General features: G+C 40.1%; 1 protein-coding gene across 3 annotated transcripts in view; it reads right to left on the reverse strand.

Moving 5' to 3' along the window:
- Dnajc13 (DnaJ heat shock protein family (Hsp40) member C13) overlaps positions 1–17,077 on the reverse strand; it is a 117,524-nt gene that overhangs the window by 42,613 nt on the left and 57,834 nt on the right. For all 3 annotated transcript variants that reach the window (XR_008214028.1, XM_052718879.1, XM_052718871.1), the window contains 9 exons: positions 11,576–11,679; positions 11,333–11,492; positions 9,819–9,881; positions 9,108–9,209; positions 7,269–7,373; positions 6,010–6,212; positions 4,849–4,933; positions 1,226–1,380; positions 702–735 (listed from right to left, as the gene is read on the reverse strand). Coding sequence is in view for 2 of the 3 variants with exons in the window: in XM_052718879.1 (XP_052574839.1) it covers positions 702–735; positions 1,226–1,380; positions 4,849–4,933; positions 6,010–6,212; positions 7,269–7,373; positions 9,108–9,209; positions 9,819–9,881; positions 11,333–11,492; positions 11,576–11,679 (1,011 nt within the window). In the remaining variant the exon portion in view is untranslated. The remainder of the gene's footprint in view (positions 1–701; positions 736–1,225; positions 1,381–4,848; positions 4,934–6,009; positions 6,213–7,268; positions 7,374–9,107; positions 9,210–9,818; positions 9,882–11,332; positions 11,493–11,575; positions 11,680–17,077) is intronic.

Consider the following 17,077-nt stretch of genomic DNA (forward strand, 5'->3'; position numbering starts at 1 on the left):
GCCAGGCACTCTTAGGGCTCCAGTGGCTCCTCTACGAAGTCTTCATTACTGTCAAAGTGGTACAGCAATCTTCACGTCTTAACCAGTGGTCTGCTTCGGGTAACATAAAAAATTAAATGCTCTAGCAAAAGCCTAACAAATTTGAAACACCTGCTGGTAACTTTCTGACATTAAAGTTTCTTTGTAAAATAATTGATAGGTAATAAAACCTCAGGTTGATGGGCCTCCTTCCTAAATGTCATCTTTTTTTTCGGCTCTCAGTTTTCCTGAACGTAAGGGCGAGAACATTCTGAGAGCACGTGAAAACAGTGTAGTTTCAAAAAGGAAATCTGCCATCTCTTCTGCCTTGGGATCTGAACACAAGTACAGCTCCAGTCTTAATGAACCTTAAGAGATTTCAGATTACAATAACATCTCTATAAAAACTGCTAATCTAACTCTTAATTGAAAAGGGTAACATACTAAAAGCTATCAAGTAATAACTCATAGTTGTGATTTCAATGTAGGCATAATGGGCAATACTTTCCTTTAAAAAATCTGCTCCGCCTTTTGAGGTGCAGGTACTGCAGAGAATGTGAACGAACTGTAAGTGCTCCCTGCCGTCAAGTACGTACAGCCTAGTGAGCACACGCTCCTAAAGCTATCTGAGAGTGCTGAGACAGCTCCCTCAGTGTCTGTGTGCAGGCAGGGAATGGGCTTACCTCCTCAGACTTGATATGTGTATATTTCAAAAACCTAGAAAGAAAAATAAAGTGTCTTTCAGATAGAGAAAGTGATTAGGTTTTGGTGACTTTATGTTTTTAAAGACTGGACCATTAATGAATTTTAAAAAGGTTAAAAAAGAAGTTAAAGGGCAACTCATAAATCCATATTCCCAAATTACTTTAAGAAAGACCTGAAATGTGTTATAAAGATTTTGAAGTACGGTTATATTAAGGATACATAGTAATATAGAAATATTCATTAAGACAACAAAATATAAAACTGCATGTATAAGATAAATGCATTTATATTAAATATATGTATACATATAATAAAATAAATTTCAAATACTAATTCTGGTAAACTGCCACAATTCTGAGTTCCCACCTTCTTTTCTACTTTCCAAATGTTTAGACATTTAATTAGATAACTATTATAATGAAAAAAGCAATGAGGCAAAAGTTCCCGTTAAGTGTGTCACATATAACAGGTAATTTAAGACAGGTGTTTTCCATGTTCTTACCGAGCAACGGGAAGCACGTTGGAACCTGTATACATCATGATAAAGAAAAACACTCCACTGAGATAGAGGCGAGGTAACTGTGGATTATCTTGCATAATGTGGTGTAATAAGATAGCAACCTTCTCAACAAGGATAGGGTCAAAGGTCAGCAGTAGCTGAAAAAGTAAACAAAAAATGTTTTGTTTGGTGAGTTAAACTGAAGCTATAATTTCTATATCCATGGGACTCAATAAAGCTGTACCAGACTCAAACCAACTTTAAAAAGGTTCATCCTACATTTAATGCAGATAGTAAAACACTGTTAAGAACTGATTTAAAAAAAAAGAGATTAGATAAAGGCCCAAATGTGTCCAAAGCTCGTTTTGTTATGTTGTTACTGGTAAGTTGCTTGTGAGAATATCTCTGATGCACACACACACAAGAGTGTGTGCACAGGCATGTGTTGTCTACATGCATATGTTCGTGTATGAGGGCAAGTGTGTGGGTTAACACATGTGCACGTGTCTGTGTTGCATTAGTTTCAGTTAAGCTGATATGAAAAACACCTGAAGGCTACTTAGTTGCAGAGCAGAGCAAAAACCGGCCCCTAGTGAAATGGCACTGAACCCAGAGGCTGTGACGACCACAAAGCTCTGAGAGACCACGGGCTCTAGAACACTGAGGGACACAGCAGGTCACTGACTGCATGTTGGCTAATAAAGACCCGAGCAGAGCTGCTCTGAACAGATGCATGCTAAGCCAATTTAGTAAGTTTTACTTATGACTTACATAACAAAGGTGGTGTTTCAATTTTCATTAAATATTTGCTTCCAAAGAATCCTAAAGCTGGGCAGTGGTGGCGCACACCTTTAATCCCAGCACTTGGGAGGCAGAGGCAGGCGGATCTCCGTGAGTTTGAGACCAGCCTGGTCTACAGAGTGAGATCCAGGAAAGGCGCAAAGCTACACAGAGAAACCCTGTCTCAAAAAACAAACAAACAAAAAGAATCCCAAATCTGGGGTCAATTACTACTAGTAAAAATGAAACAAGCATACAATGCAGGGTGTAATAAGCATTATATCCATGTGACAGACCAATAGACTCAGGTGTGAACACTAGCTCCATGTGACAGCCAATAGTCTAGATTTAGGTGTGAGAAAGAAGAACTGTTTCTCTTTTAAGTTGGTGTCTTAAGTTTCTCCTGCTTCATGTCCTATCTGTTCAACAAGGCAATCACAATGTTCCATGCTATGGCAAGTTTTAGGAAGGAAAAATCAAGAACAGTCATGTAGGACTTTCTCAAATGTTAAGGGCAGCTATAGTTTGAGATTAGGTACTGGGAAATAGCAGATCTTGAGTTTTGCCTCACAGTAACAAACAACAGAGTATTTCAAGTTGTCACTGTGCAAGAAAACATAGGACATCTATTCACTGTGCACTATACCACTCTAAAAATTCTTAAGCTGTAGATGGTCAAACCAGTGACCATCCTATGTCAAGAAAAACACAGGAAATCCCTTTCTAAGCACAACATGGTGGGTGCTTGGAAAACTGCTTGAGCTACTTGTGTTCCAGCCAGAGCAAGGGTTCCTATGAGGAAAATAAGTGAAAATTACTTAGAAGAAATATTTTGAACTCAGTATAAAACATACAGAAGCATGTGTTATTAAAAGAAGCTAAATTTAGCAGGGCATTGTGGCCCACATCTTTAATCTCAGTACTCAGGAGGCAGAGGCAGGATGATCTCTGTGAGTTCAGGGACAGCCAGATTTACATAGTGAGTTCTGGGTGGGAACATGTCTTGGGGGGGGGACACAGGCTAAATTTATCAAAAAACTTCTTTTCCTTTTCTTCAGATACCACCAGAAGTTTTGATTAGTTAAAATAGATACCCTTCACTGACCAAGTTTCATTCTATACAGACATTTCTTAACATTTTTCAACCATCCCTTCCTAATCCCAAATTTAATGCTGCTTGCATTTATTTTTTTCTTTTCAGTATTAGAAACCTTGGGAGAAGGTTTGGGAGATGATTTTCTGAGTACTTTATATTCATGTTGACAGGATCCAACAAACAAAAACCCCTTTCTTTTGGTATCACCTCAGATACATAGCCACTTAATCTTCTGGGATTAGCTGATAACAGTTTAAAAACAACTTATAGTGTACTTTCACTTAAGGGAATGAACAGAAATGTCCATGGTAAGAAAAACCATATATATATGTGCTGTGGTGGTTGAATAAGAATGATCCCCATAGGCTCATATATTTGAACGCTTTGTCACCAGTGAGTAAAACTCTGATAGGATTAGAAAGACTAGGTATGGCCTTGTTGGAAGAAGTGTGTCACTGAGGGTGGGCTTTGAGGTTTCAAAAGTCCAAGCTAGGTGCAGTCTCTCCCTCTGCTTGTAGATCAGGCTGTAGCTCTCAGCTCTTTCCCCAGCACCACACCTGCCATGCCTGCTGCCAGGTCCCTGCCATGATAATAATGGACTAATCTCCTGAAACTGTAAGCAGGCCACCAATTAAATGCTTTCTTTTATAAGAGTTGTCTTGATCATGGTGTCTCTTCACAGCAACAGAACAGTGACTAAGACATATGCTGGTCTAATAAATTAAAAAGGTGCTAACTGCATTCTCAAATTCAGCAATCTTCATATTATCAGTGGTTTCCATAGGTATTAGGTAGTAACACATCAATGTTAAAACATAAAAACTGTCACTCTCAATTAAAATGACAAAAATGATCACCACAGATCATAAGGTCTATGTAGAGTTAATGGAATAATGAATACATAGTTAGGAGGACAGAATAATAAATACACAGGAAGAAGTTTACCTAAAATCTCTGGAACCTACTTATTTGGATTTATTGCTAGCCTCAGTTATATTATAAATTGCAAAAGAACAGCATAATGCAGAAAAAGAAAAGAAATTTTAGTATACCCTACGTATCCAAGTCTATACTTTGAAGTGGTTGCTATCCATAAAACCCTCACCTGAAAACAGTCAAACCCTGAGAATGCTAGTGAGTTTGCTGTTACCTGTTAGAGAAATGAGTGTGCCCTTATCTGTAGGCTGCTAGTGCATCCTTGTGCCCCATACCAATCTGTAGTACAAAGGAGCACACCCTTGCAGTTCCCACAGTGATGGGATTTTGAAGAATGGATAATAAATAAAATCCCTTTTGAATGATTCTGGAATCTGAAGATATCACACATTTAGGTTCCTGGATATACAATCTTCCCCAGTACATTCAGATTAAAAACTAAATGTAGAACTATGGCTAAAGATGGTTCAGCAGTTAAGAGCACTGACTGCTCTTGTAGGGGACCTGGATTTGGTTTCTAGTACCTACAAGGCAGCTCACAACCAGCTGTACCTCCCAATTCCAGAGGACCTGATATCTACTCTTCCGGTCCCCAGAGGCCAGGCATGTACACAGTATACAGATATACATGAAAGCAAAACATCATACATATAAAAATAAATAAATCTTAAAAAAAGGATATATGAAGCAAATGTAACTTGGGGTTCAGCTTTATGAAAAGGGAATGGGTTATAATGAAATAAAGACAAGGGCTTATAGTAAAATAAAATAATCTTTAAAATCCTGTCTGGCGTGGTGACCAGAAGTGACCCACCTGGATGACATGGGGAAGGCAGGTGCTGTCTGACAGCAGTCGTTTCACTCTGGGCAAAGGACGAATGATGGCATTATCCTGATCCCTAGAAAACAGTTCCTAAGGTCAACATTGAATATATTGATTGGAATTTGTATGTTCAGAGCATATGACATTCTACTAGGCATGAAGCAAGTTACCTTCCTCTTTTGTAAATGAAGACTAAGCTCTCATACAGCTGGGAACATGATTAGGTATTGGTTTAAATCTACTGGCTGTTTAATATGACTTCATTTCCTTCCATAAGATTTCCTTGAAAAACAGTACCCTAGAAGAGCCAAAGACTCTTATTTATTATTTAATTGATTAAACTTTGTGGTGTCTAACACACTGTCTGTGGATAGTCCCCCCAAAGGCCCTATATCAAGTTCTGTCAAATAAACTGAACCTTAGTTTAACGATGGTCAGCACTTTTCAAATACAGCCTTAATGAATGCATTACTATTTCTAAATTCGAACTGTATGGTTTAGAGTTTAACCTGATTTTTTAAAGAGAACTATGAGATGAGCACAGTGTTACGAGATATGTGTGTTATTTTAGTCACTTCTATCAGGTTATCTTTACAACAGCATAAAAACAAAATGATGTGTGCGCAAATATTTTATGAAGACTTAAATATTCCAGGTAAAGGTTACAAATGTGATTGTTATAGGAAGCAAATCCTTGCCTGTAATGGTCCTATGGGGTGAGCTGTGGGCTGTCAATCATTCCATCTTCAACAGCAGGCCTGGCTAGCCCAGCAGATCAGGAGCTGGCACTCAGTATTGACATGGGCTATAGATATCTATTTCCAAACATTCCTATCTAATCCATGTAAATATTATGACTGTTATGAGTGCTAGAGTACAGCTGATAAATATCAATTATGTTAAGATTATTTGAAATCCCTCAGAAAAGGTTGTTTGTAGTTACCACATCAATATAATTTGCAAATTATTTCTTTGTAACTGTTTCAAAAAGTTTAAAGGTCAAAGAAGCACTATCCCAAGCCACATAGAGGACATCCTTGTTTTAAATTGCCAGAGTAATCCTTTAACATTACAGAGGACATATCCACACAATGGAGAGATCAGGATATCTGAGAGTCCCTTCTAGTCATGAAAATAACAATGAGATTGTACCTGCTCGGAAAATATCCACACATTGTGATCAACATGTTCAGTATTAAGGTAGCAAGGTCAGTTTCATTCAGAACAGCCTGCCCACTGGCTAACAGGCACCACTTAAGCTGAGGTATCGCCTGGAGCGGTCGCCATCCATCCATGCCTTGAGCCCAACATCTGGTTTTTGCATTCAACATTCCTTTGGCCCATAATTCTTGCATCTTAATTGATTGAAGGCATCATTATTACAAACACAAAATCAAATGAAATGTTTGCCAATGTTTTCTATATCAGTACAATACATAAGAAACAAAAATCCACTATGAGACAGTGATGTTCCAGCATGGCAAATATACTATGAATACACAAGATCTTGCCAACAGCATTTCAGGAACCCAAATTTGACTAATAATGTAAAAATAACCATTTATTTGGCAAATAAAAGAGTATGCAGAACATTGCAAAGTGCACAAATGATAAGCAAAGTGGACAGAAACCAAATTATATATGAGAAGGCTTGGCCCCTCATTCTGACTGAGACTGAGAGGTTGAGGATAGGACCAAACACTGTGGTAAAGGGGATGCTCTTGGCTCCCAGAATGAGCACGTACTATTCAATGAGCACGTACTGATCATACTATGTGAAGCATTAGATGATATACAATTAGAATAGCAATAGTTACTATATAAAAATTCATTGAAAAAAATCAATGCTACCTTGTGAGTGACATTCCTGTGACAAGAGCCTTGTAAGATGTGAACCATGATTTTGTAACATAGGTACATCTCTAGAACCTCAAGTCACCTAACGCTTTAGGAAGAAATGGAGTTGTATGACTACTGGTGCTAAATACAGTAATCAGTTTAAAGATACTGAATTTCTAGGGACTGGAGAGACAGCTCTGAAGATAAGAGCACTTCCTGTTCCGTCAAAGGACCTGAATTCAGTTCCCAGCACCCATGTTAGGTGTCTCATGACCACAGATCCCTTCAGCTCTGGGATTCAGGCCTGCTTGGGCACCTGCACACATGTGGCATACATTTACAGACACACATATACATACATAAAAACAGTATCTTAAAAAAATACTGCACATCTATACGAGTACTAAAAAAGAGGGCATAAGACGGACGGCAAAGACCTGCCAGGTATGTTGCTGCACATCTGTGCTGTCAGCATCTGTCAAGTCCAGGCTACATGGTAAAGTCTGGAAGACTCTATCACTAAGAACCATCAACAAAGCAGAGATGACAAGAAATTCCTACACAGCACTTACCTCATGAAATCCATACGGACCACTCCTTTCTTTGTCTGCATTGCCAAAATACCACTCCTTCTCACTCTCTCTCTTCATATCTGGAGATGCTTCAATCACATTGCTCTATGTTAAAAGAGATTTCAGTTATTTCCAAGGCAGAAATCTAAGGGGCAGAAGCCATAAACAACTTATTGGGTACCAAATTTTGGTCTGAAGTTTTTTCTTTCAAATTCTTTCAAAAAAGGATTAAATGCCTAAGGAACAGCCAAAGAAAGATATTTCTTTGTTAATACACATATAAATAATTTCCTAAATTAACTCATCTGTCTAATTTAAGGACATCTATATTCCCTGTGGTCATTAATAAATTCTCATGGCACTAAAGTTCAGTAAATGTAAATAATTACATAAAATATTATTAACCTGAAACCACAATATTCAACATATTAAAGTTTTGGGGGAGGGGAACTGGGCTTCAGTAAGCAGCTAGATCAGAGTCAAAATGCCAGTCCTGGTTTCAGCAGGTTAAATATTTTTCCGTCCTTCCCACAATGTTAAAATGAATGAGGTCTGGCCTCGAGCTGCTGCTGTTGAACACACTTAGGTTCTGCCTGAAGACCTCTCTGTACATAGTGAGCCATAAGCTAGCAAAGGAAGTATTTCCTAATCGACTCCTAGAAGAGCTGAGTCTCAGCTTTAGTCAGCCAACTGCCCAAACATGTTCAAGGAGGGCAGAGTGGGCAGCAGTCAGCTCTCTGTACCTGCCTCTATCGTCTGTATGCCACTTCCTTCCTTGACTGTAAATATAAGATGCCTACGTGGGGGCAGAGCAGCATGAACTATTTTGGGCTCAGACAGCTGCCAACTTCAAGAATCACAGACAAAGCTAATTAAGATTAGAAAAACTAGATTTGTTATAATTTTCTCTCTTAGCAACACAGATAGTTCTTACAGTTTTCTTAATGTTTTGGGAAGATAAGAGTTTTTATGTTAGTAAGTTTTGGTATACCATGGTTTCTAGATAGTCCTGTAATGATCAGCTTTCAGTTAGAGTCAAACTGTAAATACAGCAAAATGGCTAAGAGCACAAGCTTCCTGCAGCTAACCTGGTTCTGAGCCTGAGCTTACAGGGAACAATGGCATGTGCTTATTTAGCCCCTCTGCTCCTCAGTTTGTGCTGCAAATGGGGCAATGATGGAAACCACCACACAGGGCCACTGAGGGGTTTAGCATGTAAATGTTCTCCAGAACAGTACCTGGTACACTGCAATGGTATTTAATAAGCATTGTGATTATCAATCATATCTAAAGCCAGAAAATGACCCATTCTAAAATATTTAAAAGGCTTTCTGTCATAATTAAAACATCTGAGCCAGAAATTTATTTAAAAAATTGTATTTAAAAACACAAAACATCAAATAAGCTAAAATACAGATCTTTCTTTGAATCAAGCACCAGGGAAGGTCTGGTGGCTTTGTCTTGTTGTATGATGATTTGAATAGTGCCCCCAGTAGCCTTAGGGCAAAACATATTCTTGGTGTTTATCAATGCTGAATGTTCTAGTTACATATCCAATGAAATCAACTGAAAGGTCACACTGCATCAAAAACAAGCCACATTAGAGAGACAGTGACTTGACAATAAAAGACAAATGGTATCAGGAAATAACTGATTCTGGTGGTAACAACTCCTTTTTGGCATGCATTCATCTCCCTGCATTGGCACTATTGTAATTACTGGAGAAATGTTTCACCAGCCATGTACATGAACCCACATGCAGATTTCAGCGACTCCTGTGATTCTGAAATTGTATCCAAAGAACACAAAAAGCGTGCAGGAGCTAGAAAGCAAACATACTTGCAGAGGGACTGTTGCTCGGCTCACGTGAAGATGTGCAAGAGTAAGCAAGTCCACAAGAATTCTAATGCCATTTGAGTCCATGAGATCCTTAACGTTTTTCTAAAACAAGAAAACATTTTTGCATAATCTAAAGCCTTTCTCGTCAATAGTGCTGTAACCTAGCACACTCTCTAGGGCTAGCACATATGGAATTTCTTTAGAAATTTCTGGCATGCAACTATACTTACTTGGTATTTGTAGGGTTAAAAGGGCAAAATTATACTATAAAGAGATCATGGTCTGAGTAAGCACACCCTCCCCCAAGAAAAACAAAGCAGCATGATAAACTCTAACCCTACAACTATCCCGCTAATCAATAAACAAGTTATCCAATAACCAGAAATAAAATATTACATTAAAAAATTCTTTAATGTTGAAATTTATGTGGTGCCGCACACACACTCAGCAAGTGCTCTACCTCTGAGTCACACCCTCCAGCACCTCCAGACTGTTTCTGTAATGTAAAGGAAGAGGCTTCATTTAGCACCTGGAATACCAGGGCAGGATATGCAGGAAAACTGGCAAAAACCTTTCCCCTCTATAAACCTGAAGCCCTCAGTTTTTTCATCTAAAGAAGAAAAAAGCCATCTCTGGATGATTTGACTAACAGGTTAGCTGTGCCTGGGCACATAACTTGGAATGACAGTGTATTTATACAGAAGACTGTACCTTATTAAGGATCAGCTTGTTCAGGAAGAGGATCAGCCTATCCCGTTCAAGTTTATCAGTGCACTAATGAAATAAACAACAATTTAGTCAACAGTGGATAAAACATCCCTGAGACAGCTTCACAAAATCAACTGAGAAAAAATGTCATTTTTGGCTGTGCAGTGGTGGCACATGCCTTTAACCCCAGCACTCAGGAGGCAGAACCAGGCAGATCTCTGAGTTCGAGACCAGCCTGGTCTACAGAGTGAGATCCAGGAAAGGCTCCAAAGCTACACAGAGAGAAACCCTGTCTCGAAACTCCCCCTCCCCCCAAAAAGTCATCTTTGAAACATTAAAGAGACAATTACAGGTGTCTGCCTGCCAATTACTGTAATTCCTAAGTGTTTTACATTGTTTGCAATTTTATAGAATTTATTTAATTTCCTAAAATGGAAGATATTCTTGAGTCCTTATAGATACTAATATAATAGCTTTTAAGGAACATAAAAAGTGAAGTAAGTGAAATCCTTTGACTTGGAAAAGTTTGGTGTTTCATTAAAATGAACGTGAGAAGGAAAAACGTATTTGTTTAAAACACAAACGGTGTGTTCTACATCCTCGAGTTCTCTGGAACAGCAGTTAGGATTCTGGACTGCAAAGCAGGCATGGTGGTGCATGCTCTAATCCTAGCATTTGGGAAGCTGAGACAAAAGGATCGCAAGTTCAAAGCCAGCCAGAGCTATACACTGACCCTGCAGGCAGCCTAGGCCACTTAGAAAGATCCTAACACTCCCTGCCCCACCCACTAAAAAGAACAAAGGACTCACTGCTGTTGCTCAGTTAATAGGAAGCAACAGGGTTCTGCTAGCTGTGCTGCTTGCCTCATGAACTTTCCCACAGAGCAATGGCTCAGAGCTCACAACTGGAACAAGCATGGATGGCTATTCTGAAAATTGGTAAGACAGTCTCTTCCATGCAGCTTGTTAATATTTAAATAATTAAAATAAAGAACATAAACACTAGTGCAAGAATGCAGGACATACTCTGCATCAAACAGATCACAGTCAAGCCCACTGTCTAACGAGCAAATTAACAGTGCAGGCTCAAATGTCAATGTAAATCACATAAAATAAAATACATGCTGACTTATCTCCTGTTTAAAATCACTGGTCTTCTAGGTAACTTCACTGTCATCACACTTTAAAATTTAACATGTCAGAAGCATTTATGTTTCTAAAATGAAAACCCAAAGATACACACAACTAGAAGTTACTATTTCTTTTATACACCTGATACTTCAAGTTGGCAAGTAAGCCACCAAATCTGCTCAAAATCAAAAGCTGAAAAAACAAACCAGCAAGGACAAACTGGCACGGACAAATTTGAATTCATTTGCTATTTTCCTATGCCTCCCACTTAAACTTGAGTAAGTATAACAGATATTAAAGAAACCTCATGCAGAAAGTTGCTGTGACGATGTGATCAAGTTAGTTTTGACACGACCCAACAGCAGTCTTCCCTCATGGTGTCCTTACCCGTTCTAACATCCCAATGATGTATCTTGTATCTGTGAAGGGCCCTATTTCTTCATGGCATCTGCCATAAACGATAGCAAGGGCTTGTAAACACAAACACTTCATGTTTACTTTTGGAGTGAGCAGGAAGCGATGGTAGAGCTCATTGAAAAATTCATACCTAGATTTAAAAAGAGGTTCAGTAGAGATAACCAAGAAACAAATAGCAACAACAAATCTAAAGCAACATAAAGAGAGACTCACGATCTCTTTATTGATCCGCTTTCTTCATTCTCATCCTCCTCCAACAGCAATCTCAAGTAATAATCGCCTATTTTGATTTCCTCTGCCAGGCACTCATACTTAACCTTTATTAACAAATATAAACATCATTTGAGTTTATAATAGATTTTTTTTTTCCTATTTAGAGTTTAACATTTCATTTCATTTCCCTTTTTCTTGTTGTTGTTTTTTTGAAACAAGGTTTCTCTGGATGTCCTGGAACTCACTCTGAAGACCAGGCTGGCCTCAAATTCACAGAGAACCACCTGCCTCTGCCTCCCATGTGTGGGCTCAAAGGTGTGTGTCACTACACCTGGCTGAGTTCATCATTCCTTAAAATACCAGGTAATACACTATTTGTGTGTGTGTATGTGCACACATGTGTGAAGGTAGAGGTCATCACTGGGTGTACCCGCTTGTTGGAGCCCACTAGGCAACGGTATTACTCTCAGGTGTATAGGGAAGGCAGTGAAATGCCGCGAGGCTGCAGCGTTAGAATTATCTTTATAGATCTCTCTCTCTTTCTCCCTCTCTCTTTTCTATCTATAAAAAATAAGGAAGGTAGAGTGTAGCAATATAATGCAGGAAAAACTTACAAGTGTAAGGTAGTGTAGACAAAAAAACTTACTTATAGAATGTTGGTTTAAATAGGTCATATATTTAGCATAAAGTGAATCAGAGAAATGTAGGTTTAGAATATATAGGCCTTAAGTTTAAGGACATGGTGAAAAAAATAATTTAGAGTAGGTTTTCCCTATTCGGAGAGCAATGTCCATGGTGGACTGTGTGGATGTGGCAGTTCCAGAAAGCCACCAATAACAACAAGAAACAGCTCCAGAGACTGCCAGCTTCAGAAAATAGTAGCCAGGGGGTCTCAGAAGCTGAAACCCTCAAGGCATCAACGCCGTGCAGGTGGCAGATGCACGAGGGTCTACGAGCTTTCTACGGAAAGAAAGCTATAGTGAAAAATGAACAAGCTAAGCCATGAGAGAGGCTAACAACAACAGTTTGGAAAACCCTGCAGAGATGCCGCGCTGCGGGAAAGGTGAACAGTAAGATTCTGCAACCTTTGAGATGCTACACCGCAAGAAAGACAAATAGCGGAGAAAGCCCAGCGGTTTGTGTCGCCTTGGAAAAAGTCAACAGCAAACAGAGCAGCGGTGAACAGGAGACGGCAGAGACCAGACTGCTTCCAGAGCTGGAGAAAAAGTGTCAGTGCCTGACAAGCAGCTGAGACACATTGGAAAGCAGGAAGCTGTGGAGGTGAGAACCATACTCCAGGCTAAACAGCCAGCCTGAGGCTCTGTGGGAACTGCTGAGACTGCAGCCAGAGCTCCCAGCAGTGAGACAGTCATGCAACAGGACAGCGTATGGAGGATTCCGCGGACAGGCTTGCTGAGCACTTGGACTATCAGCAGTGCAGGTAATGGGTTTTCCTCCCAAAGCCGGGGTTGCTGTGGGAAGGCCACAGTTTCAGCTCATGGCAGCTCAAGGAGCCTTGAGCCCGTGTGGCTATGAGGTGAAGCTCTCTAGCCTGGTCTGGGGCTGGTTATGGAAGGCTACAGACAGCAAAGTACAGCAGTATCTGAAAGTGGAGGTTTCAGAGAGATTCACTTGAACTGAAGTTTTGGTTGTGGGACTTGTATTTTGAACTGTTTGCTTAAGAGTCATTCTGATTCTGACAGCTATATACAGACTTAAGGGCAACTGACAAGCCAGGCCCTGTCTACGAGCAAAGGAACTTTTAGGAGTGGTACCAAAACTTTTTGAACTTTTGAACTTAAAAAATAAAATGGACAATAATGATTTCATTACAATGGGACAGTTTGAATTTGCTTATGCATATAGACTCTATCAACAGGCATGACTTATGAACTACTTATAGAACTGTTTATGTAAAAATGGAACCGGTTAAATAGAGAAGTTTTGTTTTGTTTTGTTTTTAAAGAAAAGGGGGAGTGTTAATATTCCTCAGTATATTTAATTTAAAAAATATTTTCGTGTTTCTTGACTGAATTAATGTTATGTTTTGTATAGTTCTAAATTATAGGTTGAGAGTAGGTTTGCAGGTTGAGAGTAGGCTTGTAGATATTATTATGTTAACCTATTAATATAGATGCACCATGGTTTGGTGAAGTTAAGAAAGTATTTAAGTTGAAGAGGTATAGATCAGAAGTTTATCCTATGTTTTGTTAACAAGAAATATTAAGAGTTTGCTTTAAGATGTGAGATTGAGAGAATTATAATGATACATAACAATATTTATATTAGAATTATGTTAACCTATTTGTCTTTAAGTTTGATGTGGTTGCATCAAGAGTATTTTCTTTTAAAATATAAAGAAGAGGGACCTGTTAGAGCCCACTTGGTTTCTTAGTGGCTGTGCCCAGCAGGACTGCATGGGACGTTGATTGGACCACGGGCCTGGGTACCAGGTGTTTGTAAGGGTCTAACAAGCAAGGGGGAGGTCTTTTGCTCCACCCCTTGGCATTGTTATAAATAGACTTTTGGAATAAAGTTCTGGGCCCATTTGGATAAGGATCCAGGCCCACCCAAGTCTATCCTGTGTTTTCTCTCTGTTTCTCTCCACTCTCTATTTCTAACTAAGTCTCTTAGCCCTCATTCCTCAAGAATTCCTGGGGTAAATAATAGTGGGGGCTGGTCCCCCACACCCTCTATAGCTCTCCATCTTAAGAATTTGCTGTCTTGTCTAGACTGGCTGTCCAGAGAGCTGTGGGATCTGTCTGTCTCCACCTGGCCCCGCCCAACAATGGAGTTACAGACACGTGCTGGCATGCTCGCACTGCCCCAGCCCCCTTATTTTGAATTTTATGTGTATGAGTATTTTGCTGGCATGTGTGTCTGTGCACATGTGTGCAGTGCCTGTGTAGGTCAGAAGAGGGCAACGAATCCTTAGGACTGGAGGTACAGTTAGTTGGGCACAGCAGTATTAGGTGCTGGGAATCTGAACTGCTCATGCTTGCATGGCAGGCACTCAGCCACGGAGCCAAGTCTCCATTGTTACTAGACTGTTACTATTTCAGATAAACATTGACACTTTATGCACAGCTCTGCTCCATCAGTTTGGGTTTTCCTGCAGCATGGACTGCCCAGCTTACAAAGGCTGCTTCAGTTCATCCCTCATGTCTGGTCTAACATACCAAGACATGATATCAACATGGTAAACACATCTTAGTACCTCAGAGTCCTTCTCTGTCAAATGGAGGTGATGTGTGAAGGAAAACCTCAGGACCAGGCTCTGGAAGAAATTTAGGACCCTCACAATTTAGGCTGCTTATCACAAGGAAAGAGTTATAGACAACTGTAAAATTAATTCCCTGACAAATCACATTATCAAAATTCTCTATTCAAAGCCTACAATAACTGTTTTACAAAAATGTACATTGCTATTTTATATCCACTTCCCTTTTGATTCTGAGCGTTCAATTTATTCAATTTCTATTACTGAGCATCCACCTTGTGGCGGCACTATTTTAGGCACAATGTTCTACTTAGACTTAAGGCTGCTCCACGGGAGGAAGTCTATGCTGGCACTGTGGAGTTAGCCAAGAATCCGAGGCTGGGCAGCTCACAGGCCCAAGAGAGAGCCTATTATGATTATTTTGCTAAATGGACACTGCACCAAACTGCCTTCTAAATATATAATTTTGGGGACTGGAGAGGTGGCTCAGGGGTTAAGAACATATACTGTTCTTGTAGAAGATCTAGGTTCAGTTCCCAACACCCACATCAGGCAGTTTTCACCTTAACTCCAGCTCCAGGGGATCTGACAACTTCTTCTAGTCTCTTCAGGTACCTGCATGCACATGGTGCACATAAATTCAGGTCAGCACACACATAAACACATAAAATTTTAAAAGTCGAATAAATTTAAATACATATCTGTATCCACAGATTAGTACAGCTCCCAGTCCTCATCAGAGAGAATGTTATGCAGTGGAGGGTAGCTAATACAGACTTACAATTAGTCAAAAGCGCAGAGAACAAGTGTCTATGGAGTTCTCAGACCTAAATGGGACATCTATATTATACTCTTTCCTCCTAAGGCTCAAGAAACATTGAGCAAGAGGAAGCAGAAAGATTGTGAGAGCCAGAGGTTGAGGAGGACCAGAATAGAACAGTGTCTTCTAGACCTGATAGGACCACTGCCTCATGAACGCACCACAGCTGTGGCCGCCTGCACAAGGCCAAGCCAGTCAGTCACCTTACAGCATGGATCGGGGAGGGACACCTGAGTTCTTACCCCTACCTGAACTGCTACGGACAGTGGACAGCTCCAGGAGAGGCAAAAGCAGCTTCTCTCAGAGTGTAGCCCCTGGCAGGCTGATCACGTTCCAGTGGATGGCCCCACAACTATGCATACATGGGCAGCACTAACTGGACTTAGAGGAGGACATGAAGTTGAGAGGGGAAGTGGGAGCACATCTGGGAGGGGTGTAATATATAGGATCCACATATATTGTACGAAGTTCTGAAAGAACAAATAAAACTGTATCTTAGATTTATGAAAAATTGAAATACATGTATATATTTTGGGGGTGATAGTAAGTGTTATGGGGTGAAGCAGGAAAGTGGATAGGAAAGGGAATGCATAGGAACATGGGTGTAAGTACAAAGGGGACTATGCTTTTTAGCAGCATAGACAGGGAAGGGCCATCAGATGATGACATTGAAGAAAAAACCTGAAGGAGATGAGAAAACAAATTATGAGGCTTTCCAGGAGAAAGATTTCTGTTAGGCAAAAGCTAACATCAAACAGAAAGACCCTGAGTTAAGAACACATGGTGCTCAGGAGGTCAGTGTAAACGGAACCGAGTCAGACCTGGGGAGAAGTATGAGATATGGCCAAAGTGAAAACATTTCGGTTTGAGGAGTACACAGGCCCTGCTTTGTGAGTCATTTCAAGAACCCAATCTAACAGTATATGAAGTGACAAGCCACAGGCACACCAAGGACTGAGCAGTTATACAGCCCACTCACTTCTGTGTTTTATTGCAATGCTGGGAATTGAACCTAGGGCCACACACAGGCCAGGCAAGCACTTCAGCACTGAGCTCTACCTCCAGCACTCTGCCTGCTTATGAATCAGATGACCTTGTCACTGTGTTGGTAACAGAGTTCAGGGAGGCAAGGCTGAAAGCAGTGGTGGTGACACAGCCCAAAAGAAGGGGAGGTCTAGATAACTTCTGAAGGTCAGGCGACGGGATTCACTTGTAAAACCAACTTGTGGTATATAAGATGATTGCAATGCCTCTGACTAGAAGATAAGGAGTACCTGTTATCTAAGATCAAAAAGACTACTAGAGAAGGAGGAAGGACAAGAGCACAACTCTGAAGAGAGACTACTAATACACCCAATTTGAGGATGGACACATGTACACTGTCTAGGAAAGAAAATCTAAGCAGGAGATAAAAACTGACCAACTTTCTGCAAATGGAAAAAAAAAATCAAAACCTTAAGAT

This window comes from Peromyscus californicus, unplaced genomic scaffold (assembly GCF_007827085.1).
Source record: "Peromyscus californicus insignis strain IS unplaced genomic scaffold, ASM782708v3 Scaffold_11__1_contigs__length_118956290, whole genome shotgun sequence".
NCBI lineage: Eukaryota > Metazoa > Chordata > Mammalia > Rodentia > Cricetidae > Peromyscus > Peromyscus californicus.